Source organism: Astatotilapia calliptera, chromosome 23 (assembly GCF_900246225.1).
Source record: "Astatotilapia calliptera chromosome 23, fAstCal1.2, whole genome shotgun sequence".
NCBI lineage: Eukaryota > Metazoa > Chordata > Actinopteri > Cichliformes > Cichlidae > Astatotilapia > Astatotilapia calliptera.
This window is the reverse complement of record NC_039323.1, coordinates 4,383,585-4,399,050: the sequence shown is the minus strand read 5'-3', so window position 1 is coordinate 4,399,050 and position 15,466 is coordinate 4,383,585. Positions and strand designations below refer to the sequence as shown.

General features: G+C 41.4%; 1 protein-coding gene across 10 annotated transcripts in view; it reads right to left on the bottom strand.

Moving 5' to 3' along the window:
- Nucleotides 1–15,466, bottom strand: part of elavl4 (ELAV like neuron-specific RNA binding protein 4) — a 70,267-nt gene that overhangs the window by 24,630 nt on the left and 30,171 nt on the right. For all 10 annotated transcript variants that reach the window (XM_026157616.1, XM_026157618.1, XM_026157617.1 and 7 more), the window contains 2 exons: nt 14,082–14,328; nt 2,145–2,248 (listed from right to left, as the gene is read on the bottom strand). In XM_026157616.1, coding sequence (XP_026013401.1) covers nt 2,145–2,248; nt 14,082–14,328 — 351 coding nt within the window. The remainder of the gene's footprint in view (nt 1–2,144; nt 2,249–14,081; nt 14,329–15,466) is intronic.

The window sequence follows — 15,466 nt, the reverse complement described above, 5'->3', positions numbered from 1 at the left end:
AGTTAGCTCGTTAACGTGTTGGCCGTCTAGCCCCATGCACGGGGCGATCGGCGGTAGCTCGTTAACGGAGATTTGTCGTGTTGTGGTGTTAAGGTCATTTCAACGAGATTAACCTGAAAGCACTAGTGGGAACACAACGAATATGACTGCACATTTACGCCGACATCATCCTAGTGCAAAGACAAAAACAACAAGCATGCTACTAACTTTAGCCGAGTCATTTAGACAGCTGTTAGCACATGATTCTCCTTATGCTGCTGAGAATATAGCCCAGAAGAAGCGGATAGTATAGCTTTTATTTTGGTAAGAGACATTTCTCTGTAATAAACTCTCTTTTCCAAAGATGAGTGATTCCTCAATCAGATACAGCGCTCGCAAAATCGCTAGCCCGACGTCCTGGGGCTAGCGATTTTTTTCAGACGGGCTACCCTGCCTGTCGGGCTATTGTAGGAAGGAAAAATATATGTCAATGCTTTTGCATTCTTTCAGAAATGTAGCTGGGTAATTATGTCATTGGCATCGGTGAGCCACTGTCAATATGTGACATATTGAAATCGCGTTTGAATTTGCGCTTGTTTTTTGCTTTCACTTTGCAATCGTGCGAACTGTGTATAGAGAGCGACAGCACTGATCTGTGAGTGATGATAATTTGTGCACCAATTCCTCTGACATCGTCTTATTAATCGTTAGCTTACTATGCAAACATGACAAGTGAAATCTCCCGCAGCTTAAACATGTGAGAGGTTGATCGCGCAGAGAATCGCTGAGCTTATGTGAGTGCGTGTGTAAAAGCAGCAGGATATATATATATTTTACTTCTGCTGAGCCAAATAAGACAGGTCAGGGTGAAGAAGTGACAGCCAAAGAAAAGCTTACCACAAAACGGAGAAGTTATGACAAATCAGACTATAAGGCAAAAAGAAAGTGTAGCTTTATGGTTTCATGGACAAAATAATTTCTGTGGCTGCAATATGACGAGCTAAATAACCAGGGCTGCACATAAGTGGTCCGCAGGTGCGCATTCGCTGTCAAAATAAAAAACACGCACAAGGGTTAGGGTTAAATTTAAAAACTGTACTTTTGAGTTAAAATATATATTTATAATTTTAATAAATGACAAATTAAAAAGGCATGAACATTTTTTTGTATCGAAAAAATATCGAACCGTGACACCAAAGTATCGAACCGTGAATTTTGTGTATCGTTGCACCCCTAGTAAACATCTCATCTTTACATATATATTCACTAATACAACACATTTACTCTATAAAATCCACATTTTAGACATCACGCACAAAATATATATGAGGCTCTTATTTTTTAAATTCGATACCAAGCCAGACAGTTTATGCTGTCCAGGGAATGGAGGGATTCCCCGTGGGATTCCCTATTTGCAAACAGGCTAATCCCATCCTATTAGATTAGATTAGACTAGATTAGATCGGATGACAGAAAGAAAGAATCCAGGGATTACCACAGAGCAACAGATTACGGCCCAGCTTAAAACAACATATCAGCAGGCACAGAGCACAGAGGATGACAGCAGAGAATACGAGGGGAGAAAATTAGATTAACAGGAGGATTGATACACTGTAAAACATCTGCTCAAACTATTACTTGTGAGGGTTCTTTAAAATGTGTTTGGAGGAAGGACAGCGCAGTACTGAGGCTGATATTACTGCTGTGACAACCACCATCGAGCCTGCAGATTAGTCTTGCCATTTAGAATGCAATAACAGAGCCCTCAATTATTTTGGACAATATGATGATTGATGTGTTTCTTCCCTTTTATTCAGAGATAACTATAATTTCACCTTTACATTCTGACATTTAAAGAGCAATTAGCATATCAACCATAGTCACAAGCTTTTTTTTAATGTGTCTCTTTGATTTAGATGGTCTTTTTCATTTCTGACGCTCATTGATGTTAATCCCATCTCACCCTCCAGCACATCCGCTAACAGCATCACTATCTAAAAGGGCTCTCAGAAATTAGAAGGAAGTCTTATAATTTAAGTTTAACACGACCTCCACAACTTTAAATTACTGAAATCTTTTTGTCCAAAGAACACTTTTCTTACTTTAATTGCTTGTCTGGTCGTTATGTAACAGACTGCGTCATAGGCATGCACGGTGTGATTTACCTTGATTGTTTTGGTCTGAAGTCTGAGTCCATTTAACGTGTTGATGGCTTTCTCTGCATCCTTTGGATCAATGTAGTTGACAAAACCGTAGCCCAGACTCTGTCCTGAAATGCCAAAAAGAAAGGAAGCATTTTAAAATGTGTTCACAATCCAGGTGTTTATGTTTCAGGTAAGGCCTTGCCTTTTCAGCAAGACAATGCCAAACTGCAGGATGGTCATACTAATGATATGAGTTCAGGTGCTATACAGTTTTATATGTAAGGCAATTCTTGGATTGCTGCCGTCCTATATAGGTTCCCTGCTTGCAGTGAAACATGCTGGTTGTTATTCTCTTCGACCGCAAGGTTACTTGTTATTTTCTGTTCCATTTGCCTGAACTGAATTTGGCAAAAGAGCTTTTGTCCATTTAGCACCTTCGGCTTGGAACGAACTGCAGAACGACTGGAAAATGACAGAATTCATTTCATTAAGTGCTTTTAAAATTAAACTGAGAATCCTTGAGGCCAAGTCCATAACATGCAACTGTTTCAATTAGATTGTTTGTCATTTTAACAGAATTTTATTTTGTATTTTTCATTTATTTTTACATGTGTGTTGCTGCTGCCTGTATTTAATTGAGTAATTTTTGTAACTGCGAGGCACTTGCTGCTGCCTATCTTGGCCAGGTCTCCCTTGAAAAAGAGGTTTTTAATCTCAATGGGATCTTCCTGGTTAAATAAAGGTTAAATACAAAAATTAAATAACAAAATAAACAGGCCTCAGCATCTGAGAAAGGTAGAAGTGATGTCAACACAGTTGCCCAAACTGACAAATTAATTAAAAGGGGTTAAATGACCTGTAACTGTTTAATTTTTAAAATTTAGGGGTTTTTTTTTTGTTTGTTTGTTTGGTTTTTTTTAGAAACAAAGTTGTTTTAAAAATTAACTTTATTTTGATTGTGCATTAAAAAAACAGCCTTACCACAACACCCAATTATTGTGGTGCTTTTCTTTGGAACAAGCCGCCTGCTAACCTGAGACAACATGCATGTGTGCCTGGAAAATCCTTCACAACATACATGTGCCGTCGTTACTGCCGACAAGATCAAAGCGACTCCTGCCTGGAGCACCGCGAGTTTTGATGTGACTTTTTTTGTCATGTGAAGGCTGCTTTGTTGCCACGGCTGTTCAGATTTGTGCTCTAAAACATTTAATGAGTGAGACATTGTCTTTCCAGGTCTCTCTATATGAAAATAAAGGCATAATAAACACACTCAATACCCCCCAAAAACTGCTAGTTAATTATGGTGTAATAATGCACATAAACAAACAAGAAAGAACCTATGTGTTACTTCATGCCTGAACAGCCTTACTTGGTGTGTTACGCTCTTATTGTTGCACTTCTCATTATTATTTTTTATTGTACTTGTGTTCTTGAGCTCGAGGGAATTTAAGGTGCCGGAGCATCCAGTTGAAGTTACTCAAAATATATGTGTCAACTAGTGAATGCCTAAAATATAATGCGATAAATGTTACTCAAATTCTGTCTGAATTATGACAGCGAAACTCAGCCTAAGCAAATAAAGTATCATAGAAGGTACAAACAACATATTTGTTACTGTCTTTTCAGCTGTGCAAAACGAGAGGAAAAATACCACCCCCACTTCCCTCCAAGCTCAAAGTGTCTTAGACAGCAGACTCCCTTTGAGAGTGAAGCGGGCCTGACATCTCCCAGTGTTTCCCCAACAGATCAAGCCTTTCAACGCGCTTAGACTTTAAGCGGACGCCTCTAGCCGTCGGGGCGTTCAGTCGGCTAGTTTTCCACAAACAGCCCCCATCCACTAACGCCACACACAAGCACAAAGAATCCCAGGCAGTTTAAGAAGAGCGGCATGCACATATTCATGCTAATGGGAACAGACAGCGGTTAGTCAGAGACAAAGTGAATCACAAAATATGGAGCATGGCTGTTTCACAAAATAAATACATTTGGGCTATGGATATCACGGCGCAGAACAGCTCAGAAGCAAGCAGTGTAAGGGCCAGGAGGGACTTGTAGTCCTAACATCAAACAGCTGATGATTTTCTCTTCTTCTCCCCTCTCCTCCCTCTTCTCCTCTGGATTAACTGTGGATTATCAGACACTCTATTGTTAATTAAAAACCTGCCATCCTGGGGAGACTACTGCTATTTATAACTAACCATCCTCTTCTCGCTCTCTTCTTCCTCTCTGACTCTCAGCTGACATCAGGTGGCAAGTTAAGAAAATTAAGCATAGCTGGGAAATTATTTCTGGGGCTTCTAATGTTTTATTAAATAGTGTACACAAGAGACTATGAATAATGAAGTGAAAGAGAACATTTGGCAAAAGTAATTAACTGAATGAATTAAAATAAAGCATAGCAAAATTGCCCATAAACTGTATTCTAAATAACCCAGTAGTGTCTCTAATAACGACTGCTCATATGTGCATCAATTGAATTTACAGTGAAATTCCAGATGGGTACAGTTAAGCGCCTGCTACGGAGATCACTCTTCTTTGGTGTTTGCTACCTCTCTCGCTCACTTTCCCAGCACCTTCCTCACCCCTCTTCTTCATATTCAACAAGAAATGTTGAGGTTCGACAAGCACAGCCACCAGAAGGTTCTGGCAAAGAGCACTTGTGCAGCGCCATTGAGATGGGCCGGCTGTTTGAGTCATCCAGTCAGACAAATGGGGCCAAACTGGCAAGCATGTATGCTACTGCTGCGAGGGGGGGGGGGGTAGTCACAGTGTGGGAGGTGCGCATGCATGCGTGTGTGCACAAGTTGGTATGGAAATATGGGTAAGCACACATGTGAGTGAGTAATAGATGACACTTTTACAACAAACCCACCACTATATTTACTTTGATTACACCTCTGAAGACTGTGGTTTTCAGCAGCTGCTACTATATGTAAATGATATTTGCGTGTGTTTGCATTTTAATTGGGTGTGTATGTTGTATACGAGCTCAGGCTGGTGTTGGCATATCCTCCCGCCCCCACTTGCGTCTTCACTCCTTCTTTGGCAAGGTTAAGGGCCTCTGGGGCCGGAAGGAAGAGGGTGGGAACGAGGCTTACTGGCTGGCATCTTTCCCCAGGTGAACAAGGAAAGGAGGGTAAACAGAGGGAGACATCTGCCTGCAGCATCAGAAAATCTCCAGGAGGGGATTCCACCCACCGTTTCCAGCTTGCTAAGGAGCAGCTAACAGCAGGGAGCTGCCGGCAAACTGCCTGGCTGCCTGGAATTTGCACGGATTGGCAGAAGATGCACCACACTGGCAGATGTACATACATGTGCACACATCTAAACGTATAATCGCTCAATCACCACAAACAAACGCAGGTAGTAAAGTACGACTTCATGCCAGGACAGTAATACGTGGAGTGGTGGGTGGCTAGCGAGTAAGCACGCCATTGTTGTTGCATTTTCTTAGTTTTTCAAGTAATGTTAGCAATGAAAAAATCTCAATCCTCTGCAGTGAATATGCACGCAGAAGCATGCAATAAATAAAAAAGTGTGAGCAGTTCTATCTGTAACCTGCAGTACGATACACAGAAACAGAAGCAACGCACCGTACAGCTGGTTTTCAGCCTGTCACAGCACCTACCGTGTACACCTCAACACTGCTCAGCAGATCAGGACCACATTTGGATCACAGCATCAAAGTTCTCCCTCAACGTTCTGGCATTAAAAATGGCTGAGGACCAGTTAACTTACTGGAATGCAAGGTCAGCCGAGAGTAAACCAAAGTAAGCCAAATACAAAGATGATTCTTCTAATTCTCTAGCCACATATTTCCAAAGATTGTGTCTATTGCCACTTTTCTTCTAGTTATGTCATCAAAGTTCTTCTTCACAGCTGCTAAACACCAATAAAAAATTCAGCTTAATGTTATAAAATGTGTTTGAACAGTTTAGAATAAACATATGAGACATTTAAATTATTTTCGTGTAACAACTTCCAGAGAAAAGTCTGAAAACTTAAAGAGATATTTGATAGACACAAACTTTTTATACTGCTGGAAAATGACATAATCAGTGCATCTAAAGGGAAAATAGAGAAGCTATTAAAATGGCATGATGAATAGCCTCTATCATGGTTGTAGCTAACAGGAAAATCTGCCTTCTGTTGATCAATTTGCTTAATAGATGCACTGACTTATATATTTTAAATGTCAATTAAAACCAAGAACCCAAATGATGCATTGGTCTTCATAATGGCCTTTTAATGAGGTAAGATATATACTCGCCTTTGATTTGTCAGCTGCTCACACTGCCATTTGTGCAAATTCTCCAGCACTTCTAACGGCTTAAGAAAATGCTTAGCAGCAATAAAAAGAGGCTTCTTAATAAAAATTATGTAAATTTAATAATGGCAAGTCCCAGAATAACACATATGTAATATATAAAATCAAGGAATCTAAGCTGTTAACGGTATTTATTGTGCATTTGCCAAAAGCTGTCATTACATACTGTATAAGCTCAGGTGCCCGTGCAGTGCTTTATCATTTTGTGCCACGCGTCCACTTTCGCTAACAGCCTAACCACATAGGATGGCAGAGTGAAGGAGAGGGGGCTAATTTGAACCCACCTCCACTCTTTTGGTAGACCTTTTTGTGCAATCTGACATAAATTGTATAGGAAGGTGGGCATGTTTTTCAGTGGTAAAAAATCACTGCTATTTCTAGTGAGGAGCTCTTTGGTGTGTTGGCGAGGAGTTATGACTAAGCCATTATTTGTTTCCTGAGGAGCAGCAGGTTGCCCAACGTGTGAGATGAGAAAATGAGTGTGCTTCGAGCCGGTGTCCTGCCTGCTGGCACTGCTATGTAATTTCACCTCTCCTTTCCCCTGTTCGTGCACATACATATGTACACACCAGAAGATGCAAGTGTGAAAGCACACTACCTATGCAAAATGACATACAAGTACCTAGATATAGTACATAATGGACACACACCAAAGACAAGTAGATGTTTCAGTGAATGTAGAGCTATATAATCAAGTTGGACAAAAAGGTATTCACCAATGACACTGTGAGATACACCGCATGGTGCACAATTATTTGCTGTGAGATACACACAGAAACAAACTCCTGTTATTATTTTCTGCCTTTTGTTCTATTATGTGACTAAAAGCCCTGAACTGCAGACATGAAAGCATCTTCATCACCATCTCCTGCTATCATCAGGCAAACGCACTATACTCTTTGATGTGAAGTGGACGCTACCGAAGGAAACGCACAGCTGTATGATCTTTCTGTTTTACAGTGTATCTGTGGTCTATTGTTCCCCACAAAATTCACTGGAATAGTGCAGTTATTAATCAAAAAGTTCATTTGAACTGCTGTGTTGTCAAAACAGACGTAAGCTGGAGCCGAACCAATTTGTAGAGCCGACGTGTTCAAATCCTATTTAATTCTTTATTTTTGGCTTTAGTTCTTTTGCAGTTTGTGACTTTCAGTGAAAATATTTTATGAAAACATCTATCTAATCTAAATATTTTTACTGCATCTATGTGAAGGAAACTTTACAGCCTTTCTATAAAAACACTGTTCCCACAGTTCCACTTGTGGACTGCAGCTGAGTCATTGCAGGACAGAAGAATGAAAGAGGGTGAGGGGGGTTTGCAGTGTGCAGGAATCATCAGAACTATGACGTTAACACACCTTGAGAGGACCTCTCCACAGAAACTGGCAAATCTGCTCGGTCAGTCTTAAATTTCAAGACGTTTTAAGATGAGGCCAAAGGACGAAAAAAAACCCATTTCAATTTGTCAAACTAAATGTGTCACATTCGCTGCTTGTGTCGTCTCTCATCCCTGACGTTTTGACCCTCGCTGCTGCAGCAACTTGAGGTAGTGCTATTTTTGATAGGCCAGCATTCCCCAACATTTTAAAATGTGCCCTGTCACCAGCTTCATGTCAAAATACACCTTAGAGACTCTCAACCGCATAGGGCATGGGCAGGGGTTTGCAGAGAATGATCACAAAGGGAACAAACGGCTGCCTTAGAGCTGTACAGTAAGTGTATATCATGTGGCAACAGCCCATTTAAATAACTAAATTCATAAACAGAGCCACATCCCCCCCACGCACGTATCTACTGTAGATCCCTCTCCCACTCACTCATTCAACACATCTTTTCCTCCTGGGTTGCCAAGGTAGCAGCCACTGTTGCAGTCAGGAAGCTCCCACTCTTAGTTCCCAAGGCCCTGCTTACACCAACACACACACAAACACACACATATACAGACACACGTAAACCACCCCCTCATGGTGGCTCCCAGAGCCTTGGGGCCAATGGACTGAAGCCTGAAGTGTGTGGGCTGGTTGGCTAGCTGCACAGCTGAGAAACAGGAGACGAGAAGCCCCCTTTAAGACTCGGATAACCCTGTTATGTCAGGAATGTAGAGCCCACCCTGCTGTACCTGCTCTGATACTGAGCAGAGTCACACCCTACCAACAGTTTTGTGGCTCACATTTGTGGGGACGAAACGATTGTCTGGGTATATCTCCTGCCTAGGCATAGTGCACTCAAGAGCGGAGGATTGGAGGGCAGGTTAACCAGCCTTGAGGCGCATTCAGCCTCCGGATCCGAAGTCGGCATAAGGGACAGTCACAACCTCTTTGTTCCATGTAAAGGGCACTCAAAGCGAAATTGGGAGGGACAGAGGCTGTCTGATGTGAGGGTCACAAGAGGAGTGGTGCAGCCAGGCAAACTCAGGATGTCCAATTCTGGGTCCCGAGCAGGGGGCGGGAGGAGATTGAATGAGGGAGGGTGCTACGACGGGGGAGACAGGACATTCTGGGACCTGGGACTCTGAAACTTTAATGTGTGTCTGCCTGCGTATGCACCTCTGAGCCTGGCAGGTCTCTTAATACCTGGCTTTGGAGATGTCAAATCCTTTTTTCATCTCTTTCCTTGTCAGCTTTGTTCACGCTATCTTCAGCCTTCAGCCCGGTTCAGGTTCAGATAAATGAAACCTGCATGTGGGATATAAACACCACACCAGATCTCCCACAACATGGTTTCAGTAAGCATTTGAAAAAGTGCGTAATGGTTTTTCACCACACGGAAAAACCTGCGCTTGTGTGATTTAAGTTTTCTGGAAGGTATAAACGTCAAACAAAGAAATAGCAGGTGTTTTATTCTATCACTCTTGTAATAATGTAGAAAAATAGCTTAAATATGAAAACGATTAGCTTTGCCTCCCAGTATGTCATAAATGTATCTATTTAAATATATAACCTGATGTTTATAAACTGAATATCTAATTTGCCCCCTTATGCAAGTGCAACCATTACGTCCTTGCAGATCGTGGTTAAAATGTATGTAACTAATGGAAATGTGCTCCCCGGCTTCTGCATACAAAGCAAGCCAAATCCAACTAACCTTAAGTGGGTTTTGTTGGGCTTTTTAGCAACTACAGTTCATAAAATGTATGCATCCTTATGTAAGAATAGATTTCAGTGCATAGTTCTCGAGCTGCTGTCTGTCAGAGGTGCTCCAGCTTGAACTACTCCACATCTGACATCACAGTCCATCTATTTTTCATGGCCAACATCTGCTTGGCTTGCTACATTGTCACTACGATTTGCATCAGCTCCCCCGATTCCATGTATAAAACCAACACATGGAAGGTGACTAGAGTAGTGTGCACAAAAGGCTTCAGTCAGTGTGCTTTAGGGATGTCTTTACAGGATGCGATGTATTTCATCTGCACAAACACAAAGAAGCATATTAAAGGTGAGAGGTTTACTGCGAAAACCTGAAAAATTCTGTGGCCGCATGGGAAAATAAAAACGGCACCACAGGCAGCCAGAACGGGGCCAACGACTATTTAAAGTAAAAGTAAAATATTTAATCTGTCCCCACAAAATAAGACTTCCGAGCTCTTGGCTAGTGTAATAATTGGCACGAAATGAGGATGCAAAAAAATGGCTGCCTATAAAAGTATAACCCCACTGCAAACCCTACTCCCCTCCCTAATGCAATCAATTCTTGTTCCAGCATGAAAAGCTATTTTCTTCTTCTCCATGTCATTATGAAAACAAATGCATTCAGTTCTCCGCCAGAAATGCAGCTGATGCAGAAAAATGATCCAGAACAATGCCTTACTGACAAGGATCAGTCAATTCCATTTCTTTCTGTGTGCATATGGCCGTGTGTAGATATTCGAGAGTGCTGATTCAGTGCAGTGCAAGGTCCGCATGGGTCTTTTCAAGCTATCCATAAAGGACCGTGTATCATTTTTTCTTATGTCTAAGAGGCAGAGCTTTCAGACGGTGAATAGATTTTCAATAAAAAGAAGAAACACACAGTGGAAACATTTATAGTGCAGAGTCTGAAAGCCATTGTGGATTTGATGTAAGCATTTCTATACGTTTCTACTGCACAGAATTAACTGTAACAAGAACAACACGTTATATCTTTAAGAGCACTGGAGCTATGTGCGTGTAAGCTAGACTTAAATAAAAGATTAACCTGCATATCCCCTGTGTGTTACGAGAGCACCAGGTAGTTGTGCAAGCAGGCAAGCAGGTAGGCGTGCGGGGAGCAACAAAGACACCCAGAGGTGGCTTTTCTACCAGCTGAAGTCAGCCGGGGTGACAGACGGAGCTGAAGTGTCTACGCCTGCCTGAGCCTCACACCGTCCTGCCGTCATTGGAGCTGACAGGAGCGAGTCCACAGGAAGCTGAGGTGACGCCGAGGACCTGTCTGTCTCATACCTCTGAGAGGTCCGAGTGCTCACACCTTGTCAGCGAGCACTCACAGGTTAGCTGAAATGCAAACACTGGTGGTGGGAAGCAGATGACACAAATGCTGATTAATCAAGTAAAAAGGAAACCAAAGAAAGACTTGTGGAAATCCTTAGTATCGGATGAGACTCGAGAAAAAATCTAAAGCGCTGTGATTTTAAAAATTCTTTATTAATTCATGGATAAGTCAGTCCTCATCAGCCTATAAGCATTATAGCCTGATCAAGACACACTTATCCATGAATTATGGTATAAGGTCTTAATACCTTATAGCCAGATGGAGACTGGTTTATCTATTAATTAATACAAGGATTTTTTTTACATTTAATTTCTTTGGACTGGCAACAACAATACTGGCGGTTTTCATTAATAATAATAATAATCAGGAAGTCTTTTTATTTTGTTTACTCTCTACTTGACCACTGAGCCTACCCTTTAAGAGCTTCTGACTGTTTAACATTTTCTTCCTTTTCTACCAGGACTATAGCAATCTGCCTTTTTCTGAGAAATGTTTGCTTAAAGTGAATTTGAAATAGCTGATACAAATGTACCAGGGAATCTAACCACTCCTTCTTGTGTTATGAACACCAAATACACTGGAGGAATATTTCAATCTTGTAAGGATTAAATTTTTAAACTGTTATCCAAGTGCATTTCTGAATAGTTCTGTGAATTTATTTAAATTCTTACACTTTGTTCTAGACTCGTGTTCCACATACTGAATATTAGAATATGAAGGCAGCGATGCCTCGTAAGAGCCAAACTCTCATCAAGATAGACCGCTCTCACGTTTCAGTCAGAAGTTTATCTTTTTTTTTTCCTTAAAAGTATATGGAGATATTTATGACAGCTGAGAAAGGAGGGGTGCAGGGTACAGGTGTATGTAAACCTAAAAAAGTGGTCTCTTAACTCTCCCACCCTCCCTCTTGAAAACCTGGCGTAGTCTGTTAATGATTTGGATGACTGTGAGAGAGCATGAAGCCTCTTGGCATTCCCTGCTGGAAGGGATCTGTACTTTGTTAGCCTAAAAGTTTGCACAAGAAAATTGCACCCATGGGAGAGCAAAACAGGCATCCACCGTGGGGGGGATATGGAGGGGAGGGCAGGATTTATTTATAGCTTTTTTTTGCGTTGATGCTAAGTCATCAGACAGATATTGTACTGCAGAGAAGAGAAGCAGAGCAAATGGTTTAGAAGTGAGCAAACAAACATTTCTACCTCTCTCACAGTCCTGCATTTAGGGCCCGAGTAGGTTTACGGCAATTTGGTTCGTTTTTAAACTCCCTGCAAATATCTGTTGTTAGCTCGGTTCCTCGCTGCTGCTCGGAAAATCACACTTAAGGGAAAAATCAGGTGGAGAGAGAATATGGCGATAGTGATGATGACAGCTTGTGGTATTCCGGCGTTATTTTTGTACACACCATCCTCCATTATCCTGGAGTATCTGACTCTCAGGCTCCATTTTGTGGCCATTACGGCAGAAGAGGAAGATGGTCCTAAAGAGGAATCGTACTTCAAAGGACGGGCAAGGAAGCGGCAGCGGTCGGGTCAGCGGCTGTCGTCGGTTCACTGTCAAAGCTGTCATTTCGACTGGCCTTTCAGTTGTACTTAATCTGTTATGGGGAGTCTAATTCTATGATTATATTTGCATATGTATCCGTGTATGTGTGTGTTTACTCTCTTCCCTTTAGCTGCCGGCTTGCTATCCGAGAATGGCTTGGTGATCTCGACTGCCTGCCTAGTGCTCTTTAATGAGATTATCAGGAGAAGAGTGTCAGTAAGTAGGATCTAAAATGAAAGCCATTATGGAGCATTATCACAGAGCTCCACCACCCCGGCCCCCCCCGATCCATCTGCTGTACGGCCACCCACACAGCCACTACACCCAGATTACAGCCGTGATTAGCACCGCAAAGTGCTGCTTAATTTAAACACCTCTGGAGAACATGTGGCACTTTGCTGCATTGCTGATTCGCTGCGCTTGAACACACACACACATGTGTGCGCACGGAGGGCAAAGATGGATTTCTCCTTATACACAACGCATTCTCTCAAGTGCTCGAGTTATTTCGAGTGACGCCGGACCGAAGGCTTGTGTGCAACTCTGAAGTGTTCGTGTCATATTTGATTTCTTACAGGTGTATACATTCAACACACAACTGACTGTTGCGTCTTCACCTACCTTTGATCTCGCAGCGTGCGAGCAGTGATGTAAGCTTTGTAATGTTTGTCTTTCTTAACAGCTACTATTGTTGTCACACTTTCTTGACAACAGCAAATATGAGGAAAGATTAAAGGAGCATATATGAAAACTTGATAGAAAGTGAGAATTGACAGATGTGTGCAGAGGCCGGACTTCTTTCTCACTGACGCGTCCAGTTTAAATTTTCAGAAGAGAAAGCAAAGCCTCTTCAGCTCAGTCAGATTGTAGTGATTCACCTTGTATTTCCCCTTTTCTTTGGACAAACATCGAGTGTGTTTACATGGACATGAATATGCCCATTATGACGCTTATCCTAGTTTTTAAAATGCATATTCAGAAACTGACATTTACTTGGTTATGCAGGTATATACCTGCATATGTGCAAAATAAACATACTATCCCAGTTGTTAATACAGGCTGTCGTTTACATGTTAGTGACATTTACATGCAACGAACTTTAGTTTTGATACCTGTGATCACACTTTACAATAACTTCACTGTGATTATTAACCTGACTTGCTCCACTATAGAAATTGGAAAACCTGCATCCTGTAGCCTGACTACGTCAAACTTGAAAAGTGCAGAATTTCAGATACTTTCGGTGTTGCCATTGATTGTGTTTCTATTTACTTGGGATCACTCGGCTGAAGCATCACAGGCATGGGTAGTCAGCAGTATGAAGATGCAAAGATAATCATATTCACATGCACTGACAAAAAAAAGGACTATTTAAATAACCAGGATACTTACGTCCATATAAACACACTCATTGAACTGCAAAATGTCCTGATTTTTACTTCGACTATATCACATATGTATTTTTATTTTGGTGAAACCCACTTTTAAGACTCACTAGGCACACCTCAAATTATAGTCCAAATTAGCGGGATCTTTTCCTAGTTTCTAAAAAGTTAATATTTGCGAAGTACAGCATCAGTATCCCAGTGCACCACAAAGAAGTCTCAGTTTTGTACCTGTGATCTTATCGCGAACCAGCTTGCAGGACTCGATCTCGCCGATGCTACCGAAGAGGCTGCGGAACTCTTCCTGGGTCATGTTCTGGGGCAGGTAGTTGACAATGAGGTTTGTCTTGCTGTCGTCGTTTGTTGGGCCGGTCTGCATTGGTGAGGGGCAGCCACGGCTGTTGTTGGTTGGCCCATTGGCTGTGGTTCCTCCTCCACTGGGGCCATTTGTCACTGGAGCCTCCATGTTACTGATGATCTGGAGAAGGGCGGAAAAAGGGACACACCAGGAAAGGAACCACACAGAGAAAGGGTAGGAAGAGACAAAGAGATGTGGCCATCATTAACAACATTTTCTTATTAAGTAGCTGCAACACTGTATGTGTAGTAAGCCTTACAAGACTCTGATGATTTTCCAAAATGTTATTTTGAAAAATTATATTAAAAGTCTCAATGAAAAGAAGAGAATCAAGCTGTGCACCCTACAGCCTTTGCTGTCTGCAGGATGCACAGCTTGATTCTCTTTGAAACAATGAGACATTTCAACATTAAACAACTGCAATGAAAACTATATTTTACAGTAAATATTAGTTAGTTAATATTCTTCTGTGGAAAAAGTAATTACACCCTTGGCTTTAAAAAATCGTATTAATAGTAGTGACTTTTTTTAAAATATCATTGCCTATAAGACATTCACTAGACTAGCTCAGTAGGTAGATGGTGGCCCCGTGACTGGAGGGTCGGGGGTTTAAATCCGCTGAACGGCTACCCTGAGGTACCCCTGAGCAAGGTACTGTCCCTACACACTGCTCCCCGGGTGCCCAATGGCTGCCCACTGCTTCACTGAGTGAATGGGTTAAATGCAGAGAGGAATTTCCCCACGGAGATCAATAAAGTATACATTAAAATTCGTGATGGCACTTTCATCAGTTTTTCTCCCTACATGTTCCAGATGTTTGAAATCTCTCCAAAGAATTTCAGAAAGATTCAAATCTGAGTTTTATTCTTAAATCCTCTTTTTTTATAACTTTCATTCTTTTGTAACTTAATTTCTTCTTTTCGATTTGCTGCATTTGATTCTCTATTTCATATTTTTACCATGTTGGAAGGTCTACTTCCAGTTCAATTTCAAATTTCGGACGGATGGTCTCAAATTATCTTAAAGTGATGTGATTCATAGTTGGATCAATACCTGTGAGCACTGTTTAAAGACAAATTTTGTTAGATTTTTCTTTGTGACTAATGTGTTTGTCTTCTTAAAATATGAACACGATTAAAATTTAGGTTTTACATGTCATATGTCCAGGTACTACTTTTTCCCTTTTATTCCTGCCTTTATAACTGATGGTTAGGTGATGAATATATACATTACAGATAAGGGTGAAAAATTTGTCCTA